This window comes from Paramisgurnus dabryanus, chromosome 10 (genome assembly GCF_030506205.2).
Source record: "Paramisgurnus dabryanus chromosome 10, PD_genome_1.1, whole genome shotgun sequence".
NCBI lineage: Eukaryota > Metazoa > Chordata > Actinopteri > Cypriniformes > Cobitidae > Paramisgurnus > Paramisgurnus dabryanus.
Window position 1 is genome coordinate 34,272,492 of NC_133346.1, and position 23,405 is coordinate 34,295,896.

Sequence of the window (23,405 nt, forward strand, 5' to 3'; positions counted from 1 at the left end):
GCAAGGAACATATTTGAATTATTCCTACAAGGTAAGATATTTTATATATCTATAAATGATTCGACTTCATTATTACTTATTACTGGTAATCATTTAATCGATGCTTGATCTAATTAAACTTTAACGTTATATTTTTCGGATTCCCCATTTTAAAAACGAGTAACTGTTAAGTAAACTCTTTTTTTCCAAGACGTACTGCCGATTGACTGTTTATAATTTATGTATCTAGGCAGGTACGCATATATGATTAAAACAATTATAACTTATTAAAAATTAAAGCTTCGTTATATCGATGTTTGTTTTGCATTATGCCCAAACATTGCACACACGAAACGCAGTAAAACGATCGTATAAAAGAGTTGAATATATTTGAAAGTATATACCAAATCTCGTTGAAACAAATCTCTTATAAAATACTTTGATGTACGGTCCGCTGTGTGTGCTTCGTTTTAACAACTTCCAGAGGTTGCGTTAGACTTCTATGGTCATAAAAGTTCCGTCATAATTACTTTAACTAACACTTTATTTTCATTTTCATAACAAGTCGTTTGACTGATCCTTAATGACACAGAAGTACCGCGAGAGCGATTTGAGAGCTGTGCTCTTACAGCTGTCTCGCGGTACTTGACGTCATAAGATGATGGTTCTGCGCATCGCTGGTTAACGCCACCACTGAGCTTTGTCATCTCGACGTACTTTGTTAGAAATATCCTTTGCACGTATTTAGAAACTTTCTACAAGGACGTAATTGAGCTCATTCGCGTTATCTGCATGCAAACGTGTTCAGGATTTTGCGTTTAAACAAGTCCTTGAAGTGGGGAATCCACGACTCCATTAAGTGAAACATGCGTTCTTTTAATGTTGTATACAAGAAATCTAATATGTCGTTTAACTATTGCAGAGACCCCATTAGTGTCATTTTTTCCTGCATATTTGACGACGTTTGGGACAATCACTTACTTAAGGTTTGTGTTTTTTGTTGTTGCTTTATTTTAATGATACGGGTTGTTTACATGCAAACCTGTATAGGATTTTACGTTTAATCAAATCCATGGAAGTAAAACATGCATTCTTTTAATGCTGAGTACATGCAATTTAACTGTTGGTTGTCTTTACCATTGCAGAGACCCCATAAGTGTCATTATTCCAGCATATTTTGACTACGTTTGGGACAATCACTCACGTAAGGTTGTGTTTAAACAAATCCATGGAAGTGAAACATGCATTCTTTTAATGCTGAGTACAAGAAATCTAATATGTCGTTTTACTATTGCAGAGACCTAATTTGTACAAGTTTACATGCACTCTCAATGTGATTATAATGGGATTTTGTCGATATTGCGATTATACTTTACCTCATGTAAGCACAATATTTGGATAAAAATAATGCCATTAAGCTCATAATCGCAGTAAGTGTAATGGCATTTAAACTGGTGGCGTATGCAGTTTTTAATCGCAGCATGTGGCCATGTAAACACATTAATCACATCTATACCACACTAACTGAAGTGCGCGTGTGTTTTTGTCGTGCACCTTAAGCGCAAATTCATTTTTAACTTTTTAAACATTAAATTTCTTTGAACTCTGTCAACACGACTTGCTGTCAGCAGCCTGCCTTCATCCAGAAACGGTTTAATTACGCTACAGCATATAAAACTCTCTTCATCACGAAACCAAAAAACGAAATCCGTCTATAAGAACATGTTTGTCATTTAACATAAGTATATTAAAACAATGGACAGTATATGTGAGTACGTCATTGGGCTATGTGTGAAATAATAAACTTATCATTAGCGAATTATCAGAAAATAAAAACTGCATGTAAACAGGAGTGAACAGGTTAGCTTCAGTCATGTAAACATCTTACAGCGATTAAGTCCTTACTCTGATTATAGAAAAAAATTGCATTGTTGGTTTACATGTAAACTTAGTAATTGTTCCAGCATATTTTGAATATGTTTGTATAGGATTTTGCGTTTGAATGCTAAGTTACAAGTAATAAAAGGAATCTAACTTTACGTCATCTTTACTATTTCAGAGACCTCATCAGTGACAACCAGCACATTTTGACTCAACATTGATACAGTCAGTCAAATTAGTTTTTTTTTTTTTCATATTTATTTAAACTTTCAGTTCATTTCAATTGTTGATGTCAAATCACTTTTGACTTTCATGTATCTGAGTTCTGGGAATGTGGCAATGTAAAGTGTGTGGCATAGAAGTAACTAGTAGGTATGATTTACTAAAACATTCTAAGCTTAAACACGGACATTTTGGGGCGAGGTTCAGTCATCCTTGTGTATATAGAGATTGTCCCTGCACCTTTAAATCATGGAATAACCTCCTAAGTCACACTTACCGTGCCCACCGTGATCAGTCATCTCCAAAACAAGACCATATAGCCACATTTTCATGTCAGTTGTGTGCATGCATTGAGTCTAATGAAAGAGATTTCTTCAGACATGTTAATGAGCATTTGCGCAATCAGGAAACCGTGACTTGTGTGTTTAAAGAATGCACATTTCAAAGTAACATTTATAACACCTTTCATACACATAAAAATAGAAAGCACAATCCTCATTGTCTAAGTGACTTTAAATTGGATGTTGTCACAATCAGTGCAGATTGTCAGGAGTCAGACAGTCCTCCAATTGATGTTCCCTCATGTTCAACAGAATCTTTGTTGGAATTATGCAGTGATATTAATAGTGATGAAGATAGTGCTCAGGCAAGTGTTTTAAATATTGCTCTTGTTTTATTAAAATTGGAAAACATTTTGCATGTCCCAGGCCGAGCAGTTGATGAATTACTTCAGGAACTACATTATTCATTAACCTCAGCATCAGTTCCATTGACCCATAGCATAATTTCTGACATTCTTAAAAACCATAACTTAGAAATTGAGGAGTCTGTCATTAAAGAGCTTACTGAAGCAGTGGGCAGGGCAAATCCCTTGGTTAAAGCCATAGAAAAAGGTGGTCCCCTTGCCACAGTATTCAAGCGCAAGCAGTTCTACAAGGAACACGTAAGTCTTGTAGAGCCAGTTGAGTTTATACTTGATCAAAAGAATAGAAAGACCTACCAATATATTCCTATTTTGCCTTCTCTTCAGCTGCTGTTAGGTTGCAGTAATATTTTAAAGTGTGTTACTGATGACCACGAGAGAAAGGCAACAGATTCAGGGTTACAGAAAGAAGAGCAGTACAGGTCCATAAGAGACGGCCTTTATTTCAAGGAAAATCATTTTTTTTGTGGAGAGGAATTGAAAATTTCGTTGTCGTTGTATATTGATGATTTTGAGCTCTGCAACCCATTAGGAACCTCACGCAAGAAACATAAACTTTGTGGGGTTTATTGGATTTTGAATAACTTGCCACCTGGATGCAACTCAACACTTTCATCTATCTATTTGGCAGTTTTATGCAAGAGTGAACATGTAAAGTCATATGGATATGACACAATTTTAGAGCCTCTTTTACAGGAATTGATTACATTAGAGAGTCATGGTGTTTATGTTCCAGAACTTGGAAGGTTTGTGAAAGGTACAGTCCAGTCTGTCATTGCAGATAACCTAGGTGCCCACAGTTTAGCAGGTTTCATAGAAAGTTTCTCTGGTGAGTACTTTTGCAGGTTTTGTGTAGGGAAGAGGTCAGAGATCCAGGCTTTGTCAGTTCAGACTGGGGATTTTGCCCTTAGAACAAAGCAAGTTCATGACACACACGTTTCATCTGCAAAGGAGAACTCTGCCACAATTTGTGGAGTAAAAAGGGGTTGTGCATTAACAGAGAAATTATCTCACTTCCATGTAACACAAGGCTACCCTCCTGACATCGTACACGACCTGTTTGAGGGTATTGTGCCAGTGGAACTGGCACTCTGTTTAAGAGAATTTACTTCCAAGAAGTACCTATCTCTTGATACTCTTAACACACTGATCTTAAACTTTCCCTATAAGTGGAGTGATCGAACCAATAGACCTCATGTTGTTCCATGTACATTTGCCTCCAAGAGGACCATTGGAGGCAATGCACATGAAAATTGGAATCTATTGCGATTGCTTCCATTTATTATTGGAAATTTGATACCAGAGGCAGAGCCAGCCTGGCATGTTCTTCTTGATTTGAAAGAAATAGTTGAACTTGCTGTCGCCCCTATTCATAATGAAGAAACCATTGCCTACTTAAATTGCAAAATTGCAGAGCACAGATGCAGATTTGTTGAACTTTTTCCAGCACAACTGTTACCAAAACATCATTTTGTGGAACATTATCCACAAATGATTAAATGTTTTGGACCTCTGGTGGGCCAGTGGACTATGAGATTTGAGGCGAAACATAGTTTCTTTAAGAAAGTTGCTCGCCACACAAATTGTTTTAAAAACATAATGCTCACACTAGCTGCCAAACACCAGCAAATGATTGCTTACCATATCCAGTCCTGTAGGCTTAAGAAGCCCACACTAGAAGTAACACATGTCTCCACACTTCCTGTGGATGTTTTAAACAAGGAAGTTGTTGCAGAGTTGAGAGAGAAATATCCAGGAATCAGTGAGGTCCATCTTGCAAAAAATGTGACAAACAATGGGATCAATTATAGAACTGGTATGTTGATTTCAACTGGTTCAGCTGGTGGCCTCCCAGAGTTTGCTGAAATTCTTCAAATGTGTATCGTTAAGAGCAATTTGCATTTTGTTGTGAAGGTACTGTGTGCATGGTATCTGGACCATTTTAGAGCATTTCAGTTGACTGTCTCTCCTGATAGAGAGGTTGCCCTTGTTAATCTTGAACAGCTAACTGATGCTTATCCACTTTATGATTATATGGTAGGAGGAAGACGAATGGTTACTCTGAAGAGGCACATCCTCATATAAGGTAAATTGTGTATGAAGTGTTTAATACAGTTTCATGCAGTAACCATTACTGATTTGTTTTGTTCCCTCTTTCAGATAACAAGAAAAAAATGTCAAGTCCGGTCAGTCTGAGGATTGTTTTTGGTCGGGATGGTGATGCAAGAAAACTTACACTTAAGAGTGGGATACCATCATCTCTGAAAGATCTTGTCCATGAGATAATGACTGTTTTTGGGATTAAGCAGAAGTTCAGGCTTCAGTTCAAAGATAAGGACTTTGGAAATGAATATATGAATCTCATGTCTACCAGTGAAATTGAAGATAAGGATACCCTTAAACTGATTTTTCTATCAACTGATGACTCTAATAACAGCATGCAAGAACCTGAGCCTGATGTAGCTTCCTGTTCTACCATTCATGTTCCTTCACCCAGTTCATCATGTTCCTCTGATACTGCTGACATGAGAGATGCTAGTCTTTGTGCTATGGACTCAGTCGAAGAAGTCAACTTGTCTGATGACTCGGTTTGCAGCAATGCTGAGACTGTCATGGTCACGTCTCCGGAGTCAAGACCAGTTCTTGGCCTCAGGTTTTTGTAGTTCCTCGTTTTTCATGTTCTGCTGAAATTCAGCTTCAGAGAGCTGGTACAGAGTTCAGCAGTAGTGGAATGCTACTTATTCCACCACCAAAGCTAAGATCGGACATTCTTGAAGCAATGGCTGAGGAGGTCTTTAGGTATGCCGCATATCCCACTGATAGTCAGCTTGATCAGGCAGCTGAAGCCCTGATAACTGCCCACCCTTGTTTAAGGGAAAAAGGAACTCGCACTGGCCGAGAAGGATGGAAACACTACCTCAAGATAAAGATGGCTAACTTTCGTTCAAAACTCCGCAAGATTGGACACCCTGAAATTACAGTGAATTCTCTTAAGAACAAGCGTAAAGGTCAGGGTAAAGCAGCATCAAATATCAAAAAGCCAAGAAAAGCTGAGGTAAACTTCCTTCCTTGCCTCCCAAAAGGAGAAACAGCAGAGAGCATGGAGAAGGAAAGGATTGCCCTCTTAACAGAAGTGAAAAAGAAAAGTAATGAAGCAGTCATTAAGGAAAAAATGCAGTTGACCTTCTCCTATAGGCGACAAGAATTGGTTGAGGACATGCCAATGATTTCTGATTTACAAAGCAGGTGGTCGGCATTGTTCACAGTAAATGAGGTAAGAACTATAGAAACAATACAATTTTAGTCAAATCAACTAAATCCTCCTATATTTATTGTCCATTTTAATTTCAATTTTTCTCTCAGATAAACGCTGAATTCATGCGGATAACAACAGTGCCACTCCTGACCAAGTTCTTTGGGCAGCTGGATAGATACACCGCAAACCTGCATAAGGTTTTCAAAAGCAAAGGAGGTGCTTCTGGACAGAAGATTTCGCGCATAATGGCAATTGCTGACAAGGTGTGGTTAAAAGTTTTTTTTCTATGTAGAACTAATTACAATGATGGCATTATAATCTTTGTATTTAATATTGTTTTATTATTTTCTAGCGTGATGACATACACCTCAAACGAGACTGTGTCATAAAGAGTCTGTGTGTTTATCTCAATGAGGACATCACAACACTCGTGAAAGAATTCATGGTTCGTATATGTTTTTATATAAGAATATAAACTAATTTCTAAGCTGCATGTGTCCAATATTTCAGTTAAACTGAACAGCGTTATTTTTTTTCTTTTGGATTTAGGACTGCAACCCTGTAGAAGCTGAGAGAGGAATTTCTGAGACTACTCTCAGGATTTATGCTATCCGTGGAGAAGGTGCTGGTGCTGAGGAGAATCTACAGGATGTTGGTGTAGTGATAGAAGGTGTGATGCTGCTTCAACGCTTGAAGAGTATTTCTTTTGCAGTAGTGATCCTGTTCGGACTGATCTACACTCTCAACTTAAGCTACCCTCAGAGCCTCAAATTCACGTTTGAATTCTTCCAGAAGGTACTGATGAATTTGGATGGCAACAAGCTTTCCCCAAAAGTTCAAGCTCTTAAAATCAAAATATTTCAGTGAAAAGGGCATTTCGGCTTGTTTGGATTTTTCCAACATCTATAAGGACATTTGAAAACTTGTGAACTTTTGGATTTGTTCTACAAACTGATGAAGATGATGCACCTGATGCCCCTTCCTGTAGCTCTGATACTCTTGACACAAAAGTTGTTAGCTCTTGTGCTATTGAGCCAGTTTGGAAATACAAGCACCGATACTGTTGTAGTTATGTCTCCTAAGTAAAAATGTTGTTCGATTCCTGTGTTCATATGAAGCTCCAGATTTCACTTTGGAGTGTTGAAACCGAGTTCAGTAACTCTGGAATGCTGCTAATGACAGAAATGCAAGATACATGCACCTTTTAAAGCACCTTCCTGTACCTCTTGTTAATCTAGAAACAAAAGTGGTTAGCTCTTGTGCTATTGAGGCACATCAGAAATCTAAGGACTTGTTTTGTAGCAGCACTGATACTGTAATACAGTAGTAATGTATATTAAGAAACAGTTTCTGTGTGTCAGGTTTTAGTAGTTCCTGTGTTTTATGAAGCTGAAATTAAGCTTCAGAGTTTTAAGAACTAAGATTGGACAATCTTGAGAGTATATCTAAGAAAATGTATGTTTGTTGCATATCCCACTGATAGCCTGATTAGGCAGCTTAAGCAGAGAGTAGGGCACTCATGTTTTGCCCTAAATGTTTAAACTTGCCCTGCCAAAATGTTAAATCCCGTTATATGTCAATAAGTGTTATTTACAGTTACATATAAAAAGGAAAGTAACCTGTCATAAAGAATTTTTTTTCCTTCAAGCATCTTGATTGTGTATTTGGTGTATCCCTGCTCCTAGCTATTTGTTACAGCAATTACATTTGGTTTACAAGTTCCATGTCAGTAGAAAGAAAAAATGGATTAATACTAAGTACTAAGCACTGATGTTACCTTGAAAATGTTAAAATAATGTTTAATGGTAAAACCTGGTTCATTGTTGATTCCTGTTGCCACACAGGTTTAAAAGTGGAAAGTCAAATGTGAGTCATAAATACTAAAAGGTCCAGTTCAAGATGATGCATGAACCTTAAGTAAACAGTTGCCTTATTTTGTTAAGTATCTTTATTTTTTGATTGCATTTATTTTTTGGCTCATAGTGGATGTTACCTTTGACTCATTGAGCAATTGCAGCACAATAAATGCATACAGTGATAACTGAACATTTTTTGACAATTTATTTAATATAATTAACTGAAACATGAATTATATAAAGCAATAGCAATAAGTTATTTAAAAAGAATAAAGTTTATGTATTACCCAATCTTAAAACCCAGTTAATCGACTTACATAAAATTTATTTAATTCATTCACATAAATTGAACGTGATGGTTTAGCTTAAAACATAATGTTAACTTTTACATTTGATTTATGTGATTAAATTGGATGGAAAATTGACATGCAATTGAAATGCATAAGTTTTAACTTTTGGGGTTAAATATTTTTTTGAGTGTACTGCACTGCCATGAAGCCTCTGACTGGAGCACTGGACATTTTACAAGGCGACTGTCCTTATGGCACTTTACAACCCACACTTGAAGTTCTGATGCAGAAGACACTGGATGTGAAAGATGCCCTGTCCAGGATGACTGCAGGCCTTCCAGATGCCATAGTTCAGGTATGTTCCATCTTTTAAGCTAGTTAAAATTTCTTGAATCACACTATTTATGAACATGGAACTAGGACTGTTTACATAATATATGTGGGTGTACTGTGAATAATAATTATGTATACTATAAATATATACATGCATGTTTGTGTGTGTGTGTGTGTATTTAAGAAATATGTGTATATACATTTTATCATTTTATACATATAATTTATATTATAAATATTTATTTTATGAATGTATTGTTTTCTTAAAATTATACATGTATGCGTGTGCATTTATATATACATAATTCTAATACACAATACACCCACATATATTATGCAAACAAAAACGTTTATTCTGCAAACAATTAGTCACGACTAATCGTTAGGCAGCCCTACATGGAACAGAATATTCATTATCATTGCAAAAGAAGATTAAAGCAAATACAAATGTCAGTAAGTAACCATTAGGCATGGTTTGCAAGTAATTCAATGACATAATAAATATTAGGCCTTGTAGGCATAAACATATCAATTATATTTTTCAGGCTATCCAGACATGTTTTGCCGGTGTGCTGGATGACAAAGATGCCCATCTCGCAGCTGTCAGTTATCCAAAATTCAATCTCAGATGGCTGAGAGATGCAGGTAGGAGGGAGCGAGTAAAAGAGCTTCTGATAGAAGAGTGTCACCGCACAACTGCTCCTGCAGCACAGAGCCCTGCCAGTGTGGCCACCACAACTGCCAGCCAAGGTGAAATGGACTTTTTTACTTTTGAGGCAGAGCCAGAGGAGACGTACTCTGCAGAAGATAAAGTCACGGACTACCTGAGGTCAGCCTATGACCTTCAGATTCTGCATCAGTTTCCAAACATAAAAAACATTTTCTTGAAATATAACACTCCAACCCCATCAAGTGCTCCTGTGGAGCGACTTTTCAAGTCTGGGAGGTTTGGTGCTCACACCTAGAAGAAATAGACTTTCTGACAAGAGGTTTGAGAAGTTTCTGTTAATGAGGTACAACCACTGGTTCACTCGCCCCACTCCACTGCTTCACTCATAACATCGATTACAACATAAGATTAGGCCAAAGTAACAAAAGTAGACATAATATACTTATTGCGGTTCTAATGCTGTGAACAACAGGTTCAATGTTCATAAAACATGTTAAAAAGAATTGAATAATTACATTTATAAACAATGTAGATTATAAATAGTAAGTTTTGCCATTACAGTATTAACAGAAAAATATCAGGTCAACAAAGACTGTCTTTATTTAATTTTTTATAAAAAACAAGTATTTATGTTAATTTATGTTAAGTGAATTCAAGAAAGAATGTCATTATATATTTATGTTATGTTAAGTGAAGTATTTATGTTAAGTGAAGTCAAGAAAGACTCTATTTTATTTTTTTTTATAAAAAAAACATTTTATTTTTTTAAGCACAACAGTTCAACTTAAAATGTCAGGAAACATTTTGATGACCCTACTGTTAAAAATGCACTTCCAAAACCGGTTGTCATTTTTATGTTGAGGCGGCGGGGGTGTTGTTGGCAGCTGCTGGATTGTAACTAATAAAGTAACTTGTAATCTAACTTAGTTACTTTTCAAATCAAGTAATCTGTAAAGTAACTAAGTTACTTTTTAAAGGAGTAACCAGTAATCGGTAATCAGATTACTTTTTCAAAGTCACTGGTAAAAATCACTGGTAGTGGTACGTGGAGAAGTGGGTATACTCTTACTTTATGCCCCCATGTTTTTAAAGTAGAAGTGGATATATCCCATGCTATCAAATAAAGAAGTGGGTATTCTCCGTATACCTGCGTATACCCTGCACTACGCCACTGCTAATATTCTATATAATTACTATTCTATACATTTATTCAGTGTTTCTCAAGAAACACCATTGTTTATATACGATATATCTGCACAATGAATTACATTAATTGTAAATAAAGATTAACTTGAATCAAAACATATATGTTTTCAATTATGTGTTGGGTTGAGCATTTGGTTCTTTTGTTTACAGTTTATGGTTTTGACTCATCCTTATTTTCCTTAATAAACATGTCTACTGTAGGTTGAAATATGTTAGGTTGAGATTTTTACTATAGATTTTGGAACATAGAACTGTTGGACTTTTCACCCATTTCCACTTCTTTTAACACTCTAGGTAGCCTACTTCCCATCCAAAATGTTTTATTTATTTTCCCAGCATGGTTGTATAGTTATCATGCAATGTTCTTTATTATGTCCTTTTATATTTACCCAATATCTTAGTCAGAGTTGAATTATTTTAAATTCTAAAGCCATTTCTCAGAATTGATTACAGCAACACATGCCCCTGTGCATTATGTTAATGCATTATACTGAACTTTGTCCAATTCTTTTAACACACTAGCAGCAGCAGACTAATACAATCCCATAATGAAATACAGATCGTATATAAGTCTATATGTACTTTTCAGAGCCATCCTCTTAGTTCCATTATTTCCCCATAAACATCACGCATTTTCTAAATGTTTTTTTTTTTTAAAGGTGAGTTCTTCATATGCACAGAAATGTAAACACTGTTTCTATTTTTTGCTCATATAAATTCAGTTTTGACTCTATTTCTACTTTTTGAGAAAATATATATTTTTTCTTTTTTCCACAGAAAATCTAAACCCTCACTTATCTAAACCTCATTTCCACATTGCACATCATCTGCAAGGGAAATTCCCTTCTCAATATTTAAAAACACATCATTAGTCATCATAGAAAAAATATGAAAGTACTATAGGCTTCCTTGTTACTTATTATACCTGAAAATATTGCCTTTACTTGAAAAGATCTTCCAAACAAAACTTAAACAAAAAAATTTCTAACAAAATCTAATCAGCTCTTCTTTCCACATCATATCATAGGCTGTCTCTATGTCAAAAATACTGCCGCTATTAGTCTGAGCTCCAGATGTAAACATTAACTAATGTAAAAATTTATTTGCTGCCATAAATTTTTGATGAAATTGCGGCAATACAAGAAACCTTTACATTCACAGTAAAAAATGTGCACCCGTTGTTTATCTACAGCGAAATTACAGTCATCAACTGTGCACACTTTAAAAAAACAATGTTTGGTCATATTATTTTTATTTGAAAATTTTGACTATTGTGGGTGTTGCATTAGATGAAATACAGTCATGCACATTTGCACAGAATATAATAAAGGGAGCCTGCATAAAAAAAATGAACACAGATGGTATACCAATATTTATAATACAGTGGAATACTTCAATTAGGTTAGTATAAAATCCAGGTAGTTTTCATTAATCACACACCCTCATTGGGGGCTAAGCCCACCCATAACCGGTGCTGGCAAAATTAGTCGGAATGGGCTCGGGGACAGGCTGATTAAAATCCACAGGCAAAACAAAAAAGTCCTTTTGTCAAAAATAAGGTTATTGCTGTCGTCTAGACTCTTGGTTTTCAATCTTGTCCTAGGGGACCCACTGCTCTACACATTTTGTATGTCTCCCTTATACACACCTGATTCAGATCATCAGCTCATTAAGGGGGAGATCCATGAACAGAACAGGGTGTGTCAGTTAAGGGAGACATACATTTGCAGAGCAGTGGGTCCCCTAGGACAAGATTGAAAACCACTGGTCTAGAGATCGCAATGCTCCAAAATAGTAATAAAAAGTCTAGAATTGTGTTGTGAACGTTTTATGAGAGGTTTTAATTATACACCAAATTTTGTATGTGCTATATTTGGTGAGATTGGTTGCAGTGACTTTGTTTTGGAAGAATATGTTATTACCAGATATTAACATATTTGCAATAACATAACAACGGCCAATGCATCCTCCAAGCAACACGTGGTGTTATTGAATGAATCAGAATTCAAATGAATCGGCTGAATTGATCGAACCTACTTGTTAAGGCAGTAGACTTGCCGCCACCTGCTGGCAGTTTTAGTTTTACATCAAACGTATCATTTCATTGATTCCATCACTTCTATATTTTAAATGTTATTATAATTAAACAGAGGCGGACACTACTTGAGAATGAAAAAAAATTGTTCACTACATTCTAAAGCATAGAACCATGCTGTGAATTCCTTTTATATTGCATATTAAAATTGATTTAATACCTAATTACATAAAAATTGTGTACTTTTACTTTTCTTGAGTAGAAGTACGAAAGTACTTTTTACTTAAGTAAAAAAATTACTAGATGTTTAATGTACTTTGATATTAAATATAAACCAAAAACTTGAAATTATGAAATGTAGTGGGGTAAAAATTATGATAATATGCTTTAGAATATATTTTTCCAAAGAAAAACATTGTTAAAATACGAATACTTGAAAATTTACTTTTTTCTAGAAAGTAAAAATACTTAAGTAGTGTCCGCCTCTGTAATTAAAGCACTAATCTCATGTTTGTATATGCTATAATTGCACTAAGGGCAATTTCCTATGCATTAGCATTGTAAAACTAGGCTATGTATTATAGTATATGCTACGAGACAGCTTTCTGTATGTCTTGATATAAGCTATATGGTGATGCATATAAGGTTTAAAAATCTATTTATATGGAGAAATATAACCGCAATAGAAAGGTTTGTTTCCGTTGCTGTCAACGTTGTCTTTTGGACGTTTCATTTTTAAAAAATCAGTGAACTCAAAATCTGAGCGTTTGAAAGGACATGATGCTTCTGTGCACCAACAGTACCCTGGGATCTTACTAATCATTCCTTCCTTTTCAGTCTATCGTCTGCTTTTCTAAGCAGCTCAGTCACGCGTCACCTCGCCATGATTTGGATCACCTGCATGGCGTTAGATGCGTGTCTCGCTGAGTTTGCATGATCACCCTTTGTTAGATTTAATCCCGCTCAGCTGATTCCACTTAATGACTTGTGATTAAGTGGCTCATTACGACGCATACGAATTGTCACATGTTGTGCATTGCAAAATTAGCAAACGCCAATGTAAAGTGTTTGCAGCCGGCGCAATTCAAACAAGCCATTGATCAATATGCTTGCTTGCGCTGTTTCCCTCCGCGTTCTGTGCTGCTGTTGGGCAGGCCTCAAACTCTGATCAGCCCCCATCCAGGGCATTTACATTAAATGTTATTAATAGTGCATAATTTCACGCGCTTCCATATTAAAGTGTCCACTTCAAAGGGTCTGTCATCAGATCTGTTGATAATGTGCATTTTGATATTGATGTGTGCAAAGACATTTTAGAAATCACGACCGGATGGCGATTTACGGCCATGTCCTGAGTACAGTATGTATACTATGTATAGTGACCCTATATATACACAGTTATGGTGACACAAAATGATTTAAAACTTGAAATAAGGTTTTGGATATTGCCCATCTCCAAGTCATTTGCTGCGTCCGAAACCACCTACTTCATACTATAAAGTACGCGAAATGCAGTAGGCGAGGCGAGGAGTATGTCCGAATTAGAGATGCGCGGTTGGCGGTTACAGCCGCGGACTCCGCGGATAAACCGCGGATCGGGCGGATGACGTGACGAAAAATAATATTTTAATTAGATTCGGGCGGGTGGCGGATCGACTGCTTGTTAGCTGTGTCCTTCTAAGCATGCAACCTTAAAAGGTGAGCACTCTGTCTTTCAGGGTGGCAGCCTCAGCAGTTCTCAAAGAGAAATGAAATGAGACGGTCTAGCCTTCTGAGGACCCATAATTTGCGTCACCTGTTGCACGCGCCCCCAGTAGCCCCCACCGCGCCTGTCAGCAGAAAACAGCGGAGACATTTCTGACTTATTAAAATAAATATGTAATCAAAAATATTAATTTATTTTAGAAAATATGACACATTGATGTAGATTAAACTATTCAACAGTATATCAAATAATCAACCTTATGTTGCAAATATACGCAACATAAACATAATAATATTAACACAAAACATAACTTATAATACTAAAACAGTGACAAGAAAAAGTTTTCTAATACACTTTTATTTAATAAAGGTTTTAATTGTTTGGGATAGCCTCGGCATGTTAAGAATCCATTCGTTCTATCATTAACAGCGCAGAGAAATGAGGACGCATTTTGACATAGCTCTTATCAACGCCTCAAAAAATGAGAATTAAAAACAAAGGAAATAGAAGGTCAGAAAAGGTTTGCCTGGAATAAGTTTTACAAAGTGGTAAATCAGGATGACACCAGTGCAGACTATGTAATTTGTGCGTTTAATTTAGGCATTACTTATTTATTTATTTATTTTTGTCCCGTGTGCGCCGATCGGAGACTGAGTTCACTGCTGATATTCTAGAGCTTTCTAGTCTCGCGGCTGTCATCAGCAGCGTCTTGCATCGCCCAGTCAGCGGATGGCGGGCGGGTGCGGTTTTGAAAACTGGTCAGAAACGTTGGTGCGGATGGATGGCGGATGGATGATGAGTTTTGTGATGCGGTTGCGGATGAAATAATAGCCCATCCGCGCATCTCTAGTCCGAATACATAGTATTCGAAAAACAGTATGCGAAAAGTACCCGGATGACCTACTAGTCTTTAAATCTTTATTTATTTCTGTATTTTTGTTTTTTTACATTTCCTTGTATATTTATTTATGTAATTATTTATTTATGAATATGGCAGAGTTGGCTCTCCATAAAACCCCAGCACAGAAAGCTTACAATCATACCCATGCCAAAACCAGGGCTTGAATTAAAATGACCTTCTGCCTCCTGAAATCATGATTTCAGTGCCTGCACCACCTGAGGGTCTTCCCAGACAGAGCATGTGACATGACTGTTGCCTGCACAGTGCTGCACTATATTGCCAACCTAAGAAAAGAATGGGCTCTCAGAGTTGCTTTGGATGTTGATTGGGACAATGCTGACATTTTCCCAGATATCAGAAATGGTAGACTGTTCAGAGAACAATACATCGCAAATTATTTCAGTTAATTTAGCCCATCCCGTAATAAAGGATAATGAATATAACTTTTTCATGTGTACATGCCTTTTTTGGCATCAGTAACACACACTGTGGTTATGTTGCCAAATTCTATTTTCCCTTAACTGGATCAATAACTAAAAAGTGTACTTGACATTCATAAAATAAATTTACAAGATCACAGTGGTTTGGATTCTTTTTTCTTATTTTGCTGTTATCACTTGCCAGCTTGGAGAGAAAAAATAATGATGATTAATACATTTTGTTACAGTCATGGTTACAGTGTGATCTTAAGTCACTTACTTCTCTTTCTAGTTTCTGGATTTCCAGTTCTAGTTTCCTCAGTGTCTTGCGTTTAATATGCATCTCAAGGTCCATGTCCTGCAGCTTTCTTTTGTTCACATCAATCTTGACTTCTGTCAGCTCGATCTGTCTCTAAAGATGTGTTGTGTAGAGATATCTGACAGTTTGTGAATTCTGTGAACCACTTTTAATTTTCATCATTGGCAGAAGTGCACTCCAATGCCATAGATGTGCCTTCCCTCTGCCATATTCAATACTTGTATGTATATTTTTGACAGGAAATTGCAAGCCTATGGATTTAAAGAGCACCTATTATGCTAATAATTAGCACTTTAGCATGTTATTGTAATATCCCATAGTACATACATGTTATTAAAACTTGAACTAATGCATTATGAGTCTTATAAATTGCTTACATATCTCACAGATTTTTTCCTGTCTGTGAAACGCTTGGATTTAGTTCCTGTCTCCGCCTCTCAAAATGTCGAGTGTACTCAAGATTGGTCAGATGACCTACTCAACTGTTATTGGTCAACTGGGTTCAGCGTGTGTTCGAAAGGTTACGCCTCTGACTACGCGTGGGTTTTCCGGTACTGAGAATCACAGGCATGAATGTTAACAAGCAGTTATATTTCTCTATAAACGATGGTGTCTGTACTGCCTTACCACTTCGAGCTCGATCCAGAGTTCAGACGGCCGTTACAATATAAACGATGTCCGTCAATGAACGCAATTGGATTGTGTTGCAAAGACATTCAAAAGGTAATTATAATGTACTACATTGCTGTGCAAACTATATGGAAACACCAAATGTAGCACATAGAATGTATTTATTGAAATGATGATAAAACTATTTCATTTGTTAGTTCTACATTATTTTACTATACTAAACTTTATTTTGAAAGGCTGCTTACATACTATATTACTGTGCAAACTATATGGAAACACTGAATGTACCACATAGAAAGTATTAATTGAAATGAATGTTATTTCTACATTATTTCACTATGGTAAACTTTATTATGAAAGACTGCTTACCTATAAGTGCTATGTTATTACTTATTAGGTTTTAAGGAGAATGCAACAGGTTCCAGGGCCTCTTACCTGCGTGATTCATCAACCAGGTTTTGCACAAATTGTCTAAATCCCTACACACAGAACATTTATTGTACCGACTATGGGCCTTTGAGACACAGGACACTAGAGTTAGTGTTTATAAGTTGCATTACATTTTTAAACTAATAACACTAAAGTAGCATTATAGTTACAAAGTACCCAAAAGAACAAAAGATGTAACTTAAAAAAACTTTTGACTGAGTACTATATTTATTACAAATATATATTTAAATGTTAAACAATATACAAATAAACATAATTTAGTAACCATATTGTGCTCTTCTTCCAAAAATTGTTTAATTCACTTCTTACAGATATCTATACAGATAAATGGCATATCAAAGCTTTGTCAGCTGGTGCTATTTAAGACGACACTATACGGTTGTCATCCTGTTGTGTGTTGTTCTCCAGATACACATGGAGTTTCCTGATCAGACTGGTCAGTATGTTGGCTTCCGACAACCCCTACACTGAAGCGTGTGAGATGGCATGCAATCACGTCCTTCTTTGAAGGTCTCTCAAACTGTGATGCCAGGTCCAATAGAATCGGGATTTCCTTCAGCTTATCTTCAAATACCTCATCAAACACAAGCCTGATCTAGGGCTGGGACAACGCGTCGACGTAATCGACGCAAAAAATACGTCGACGCAAAATATGCGCGTCGATTCGTCAGACCCAAAAAGGCGGCGCAGTAGTAGCAACGCAATTGGCTTCAGTCCACGCCGGTTTCACACAGCAAGGGTGAGCAGTGCCTGCGGCCGCCTGGCGCGTGTTTTTTCAGCGCCCATGTTAACAAGCATGCACCCCGCCGCATGAGCAGCGCGAGCTCGCGGCTCGAAACGGATATAAACGGAGGTCGGAGCCAGCTGCAAATACTTGGGCGGCTCTGTAGCAACAGTGTTGCAATCGTTTCTGCGTGGTTCTGCTGCGCTGCTCACGCTCAATTAAAGTGAAAGTGCTTTGTTTATGGTTTAAATGCTCGTGGATTTACGCGAAAAAGTGTCATTTTACCATAAAATCATGAATGTAATGCCAAGTGTGTTTTAAACAGTCATTTGAGCAATTTAACAGAAAGCAATGAAATATGTCACTGTTGCCAGAAGACTGCGCTTTCATTCACTCTCTGTCCAGCAGTAAATGAGTCCTCATCTATCTTAATAAACTTAAGAGAAAGAGAATTAATAATATATGTGCTTCTTAAAATAATTGTGTTTATATCTGTCATTAAATGGACAGAAAAACAATGTGGATTAAACAAATCTAGTTATAAAAATTACACAGACCATCAAAAGGCACATTGAAGAGGTTTTGCTCATAAATGCATGTAAAATAAAGTAATTTGAACTTGAGATTTTTATACGGTTACTTAACTGCACAGTATGTACAGTACAAATGCTTTTTTGAATGCTACCTCTGTCTAAGAATGCATTATTTTGCACTTGTAGTCTTTTTTTATTTTAAAATTTTAAGAGCAATAAAGATATATTGAAATGTTTACATTCAGATATGTAAATCAACATGTATAACTTGCTATTAGTTAATTAATGGGGAGATAATCAAGAATCGAATCGAAGTCGAATCGGACTGACAAAATGAATCGTTAGATTAATCGATGCATCGAAAAAATAATCGCTAGATTAATCGTTAAAAAAAAAATCGTTTATCCCAGCCCTAGCCTGATCACATCATCCACATAATGTGTGAAGTAGGGAAATAAATGATCAAAACAAGATTTATTGACTGCAATATTTTTTATAATTAAGTGTTTTAAGTATTATTCTATTTATGAATATATTTGAAATACAAATATTACTGCTTACAGTATGTCGCTTGTGTTTTTACTGGCCTTGTAATGTATTTCCCCCTTTTAGACTTTGGGAACATAACCTTGTACTTTCCCTCTCATGCTTTTGTTATGGCTTGGTGACATTGTAATGGATGGCTGCAAGGTACAACCTGTAAAAATATAAACAAGCAATACAATTATTGTAAAAGTAAATCCTACTTTATTTAACACAGTTACTAAAATACTTAAATACCTGCACAGCATTCCAATAAATGGGAAAATCTCATTTTTTGCTGCAAATCTGACAGGCTACGGAAGGCAAAGACATCCACTGATGATGGTGATGGAAACATTGTAAAACGATGCGACTGCATGGGTTCCTATGCAGACGAAAAAACCTTTGTCATCATCAGTTATACATTTAAGACTGGTAGTGGTATCACTAGCTTAATACATCATATGTGTTACATACCTTTGCTCCTCATATGCCAGTCTGACTCCTCGTACTGTGTGCCCACTGATGTTGCATGTTTGGCATAATACATCACATCTACTGCTGCCAGTACAATGTAGAAGGGTCTGTCCAGCTGCGATTCTAGGAAATAGACAAATAAAACAAACATGTATTCAGTTAAAAAAACATATTATAACAATAGGGTACAACGACTATAAATCTTTAGACTATTCATTAAAACGTTAATGTATTACATGCCCAAACATTAGCAACACACATTACGTGTTTACTTTGTTTCAAAATCTAAGAAAGCTTCAAGTAAATACAACAGTAAAATACATACAGATGTGGCCTTTAAAAATGCGCGTTTTCTCCCATGGCATTCACCAAATCGTCTCGTGGAGTCTCGCAGAATTCTGCAAGTGTTTTCGGGGGGGCTACTTTCCCTTTTCCCTTAATGTGTTTCGCTTCACAGAAAATCCACCAGGTGGCGCATAAAAAACTAAATTTTTATATGCGTTGTCATTGTGGTTGTTTCCAAAAGTTAATAAAAGCATTGCTGAATATTTAACATTTCTATTAAAACAGCAAAGTGACGTCAACCCCTTCTTGCCAGCATAACAGCGCATACATCTTTTAAGATGACTGTACGTGCAATCAGCATTTATACTAAGTGCAACAGAGAATTTTGTGTGAGCTCTATTTACAATGAATCTTAATTATTTGTATTGTCGAATTTTTACACTGTTTCATTGTTTGTTCACAATATTATTAATTATGTCAGTTTTTCTAAAAGTTTCAATATTTTAAAGAGATTAATGTGGTATAAAAATACATATAATTTAAAGTTAAAAATGTTGTAAAAATATATTATTATTATTGTTCTTAATTTATTAAGAACAATAATATGACGCATGTATATTGCGCTAAAATGCTTTACATATGGAAAAAGGAATTCTTCTCAACCACCACCAATAAAGTTTAAAAATTATTTTTTAGAAAAATGGCGTTTAAACCCACGCAGAGCGAAGAAAATATAGGACTATGCTTACATACTGTACAGTGGGCATATGATATTTTTATTTATTTTTACATATTTATATTTATTATACCTTTAATAATACCTTTCTTGCACATATAGGCAGTAAGTGTTATGATTTTTTTAATCCTTTCAACCGTAATTCATATCACTAAAATAATGGATTAAAGTAACTTTATAAAATCTCTTATGTATTTTTTAGTTGGTCAAACCAAAATAAATGGCTAGAAATAGAACAGACATTTTAATTAAAAATATTATACATATATTATAGTCATATACTACATCTAATAAAATAGCGAACAGAGAAACTGCGCCTATATAGACAAACACACCGCGTCTCCTTCCAGATATCTTATCTCAGTCGTTTGCAGTCAACACTTTTTAAAACTTATTTATATAATCTAAATAAATCGCATTTATAAATTAAAAAACAAAGTTTTAAGTTAAGACAATAATAAATATTAGGGGTGGGCAAAAAAATCGATTCTTAGATGAATCGCGATTTGGACGTGGGCCGATTCTGAATCGATTCACAAATGTCAAGAATCGATTCTTAAATGTTAGTTTACAAAATAACGTCACGTTATCAGAACCAAAAGGCGGAACTCAACTGGGGGAGCGGTGATGCACACGGACAACTTAAGAGAGCGCGCCCTGCAAGAGCGCATAGCGGAGCTTACAAGAGCAGAAGAGAAAGAACACTTTAAATGCTTGTAGGACTATACTGCATATCTCTACATTGAATTTAGGGCTGTCACCATTACTCTATTCTTTTTGAGGAGTTTTAAAAAAAATCCTTGAGTACATGTCGAGTACTCCTTGCGGTTTAGTGAAACAAACAGTAGAAGCATACAAATCAGCGCTACGCTGCCTCTCTCTCCCTCTCGTTTGCTCGCTCACACACACACCGTGCGTGTGAATCAGGAACTGCGTGAGGCAAGAATGCGCATCCATGTGAATTTTGAAAGTTAAAGACGACTGAGCTGCAGTGGCCTGGCAAAACACATTTGAGAAGAAAGGCGCAGCAACTCAAAAAGACCTGCATGTTTCACAATTACTCCAAAAGACCATAATGACAATTTTGCGCGTGGAGCAGCAGTTGTGCGATCTACCGGCATTGCCTTTGCGATCGACGTATTGTACACCCCTGCCCTAAACCATCCGCAGACTGTTTAGATATAACATGAATATACATCTGTAAAAATATGCACATAGTTTGTTATTCAGTCGCTGGGTGCGCTGCATTATATAAATACAGTAATACTGCCAATCACTGTGTATAATGATGATGATTAGACGCTTAACGTTCGTGGAAGTTAATGCCGGTTAACATACAGAATTAATATGTCACGTTAAATTAATATTTTTACTGGTTTTAATGTCTTACAACAGAAACAACACATGTATGTATATAAGAATGACATTATTTATCCCTAGTTGCATTAAAGTACAGTATATGACAGTTCAGAGACTAGCAAAAGCGCAAACATTAACCTGGCTTTGAAAGCAAATGCGACGTAATGACGTCACAGATATGCAAATTAGTACGTCAAGAATCAATTCTGAATCGAATCGGGACCCTAAGAATCGATTCTGAATCGATTCATGAGGGTCCAAGCGATTCCAACCCCTAATAAATATGTTTATTTTTATTGAAAGAAAAACGTAGAAAATGTTATTATGGGTATAGTTGATGCAAATAAAGTGTGCAGTATACAAAATATGCAAACAAATTATTTCTAAAAGTAGCAAGATTTTAAAAAGATAAAGGTGGTATAAAGAAAGACATGAGAAAAGTAGAGGTATGCAAAAGAGCACAGTTTAGTTATTGTTAATTAAAGCGGTTTTATACACCTTTCGCTTTGTTTGAATTGACAAGCATTTTATTCGCCACTGTCAACACATTTTGTGATTGATTTACTGATTTATTACAGAAAATTGTTGTCAGAAGCAAAGCTATTGTACTAAGCATCTTTACAGTATATGTATGTTTTAAAGTTAAAAATGTTGTAAAAAATATTAGTATTCTTTTATATTAAGAATAACAATATGATACATTTATATTGCGCTAAAATGCAATATACATTAATCTGCAATATAAATTATTCTCAACCACCACCAATAAAGTTTAAACATTATTCTTTAGAGAAAAAAAACGGCGTTTAAACCCGTGGAGCGAACAAGAAAACATATGCTTACATGCTCATTCGGCGCATGATATCTTTTTTATTTAGTTTTACAGTTTAAAAGTGGCAAAAAGGTTCTTAAAATCTAATGAATACTGGTTTTGTAAAATGTATATAACTGCAGATGACAGCAGGTCTTATTCAGTTCACCTACTAAGAAATAGGAGAAGCGATGATTTGTCATTGATTGGGGCTATTAGAATGACTGCCACACTCAAAATACACCAAACCAAATGAGCACTTTATATTAAACTAAAGCAATACAAGCAATGTGCAAGTCCTGACAATACAACTTTACTTTGTATATAAATATATTATTGTTAATAGACGTCAAATATCAATTGATTTTTTATATTTTTGTCACAGCAAACTTCACTCAGGCTTCTACTACTTACAAACATGCACACGCGGGTGAGGGTTAATAAATCTGCCGTTTTCTGAGGGTATCTGCGTGCGTGGGATCCGGGCAGGTATCCTTTTCCTCCAGATCTTGACGCATTGTTGCGGGAAGGCGAGAGAGATATTTTTAAAAATATTTTGCACAATTTATATATTACTTATGAATATTTTAGGAAATTATTTTTGACACACGTAGGTTATTACGTGTATTTTGGATTTAAATTTCATTACTGTCTGTGCCTACCGTGGCCTCATCCGAGCGCACTTTCTTTGCCTTGCGTCTTTTGAAGACATGGGTATGCAGCACCATGACCCAGAAAAGACTCATACTCCTTTCGCTGATGCATGCCCACGCAGAAATACTGAACTCCCTGGACATTCGTCCCCTAGCTCATGAGAGACTTTGGACTCTCTATTATACAACCGGCACAATGCGCGACGCAAGTTTTTTCTGCTAGAGTAAAGAGCGCGTTGATAATATGCGTATTAACGGAATGACAACGCGGGTTTGTTCATCACATACATGGATGCGCAGCAGCGAAAAAACGCTTTTTAATATGAAAAATTAAAGAATTAAAATGTAACAGATTATTATTGAGTCTCTTGGACATAAATGATGACCAATTATGAGACGTTAGAAGGCTTAAAGAACTGCTTCATCTGTAGCTAAGTAAATAAATGCTTT

At 36.0% G+C, this 23,405-nt stretch overlaps 1 protein-coding gene across 1 annotated transcript; it reads left to right on the plus strand.

Annotated features, from left to right (window-relative positions):
- Nucleotides 1–210: 210 nt before the first annotated feature.
- LOC135718440 (uncharacterized) lies at nt 211–8,384 on the plus strand. Its single transcript, XM_073815953.1, has 8 exons — nt 211–965; nt 1,125–1,188; nt 2,039–2,085; nt 4,827–4,871; nt 4,946–6,059; nt 6,149–6,304; nt 6,394–6,486; nt 6,591–8,384. Exons 5-8 carry the CDS (start codon nt 5,517–5,519, stop codon nt 6,906–6,908), a joined length of 1,110 nt encoding a protein of 369 aa, XP_073672054.1. The 5' UTR covers nt 211–965; nt 1,125–1,188; nt 2,039–2,085; nt 4,827–4,871; nt 4,946–5,516; the 3' UTR covers nt 6,909–8,384.
- Nucleotides 8,385–23,405: the final 15,021 nt, after the last annotated feature.

Excerpts from the sequence above, each read along its gene's own strand:
- LOC135718440 (XM_073815953.1), top strand. The coding sequence starts at position 5,517 with ATGCTACTTATTCCACCACCAAAGCTAAGATCGGACATTCTTGAAGCA. Across the intron at positions 6,060-6,148 it reads CATTGTTCACAGTAAATGAG|ATAAACGCTGAATTCATGCG; the intron begins GTAAGAACTATA and ends TTTTTCTCTCAG. Across the intron at positions 6,487-6,590 it reads CACTCGTGAAAGAATTCATG|GACTGCAACCCTGTAGAAGC; the intron begins GTTCGTATATGT and ends TTTTGGATTTAG.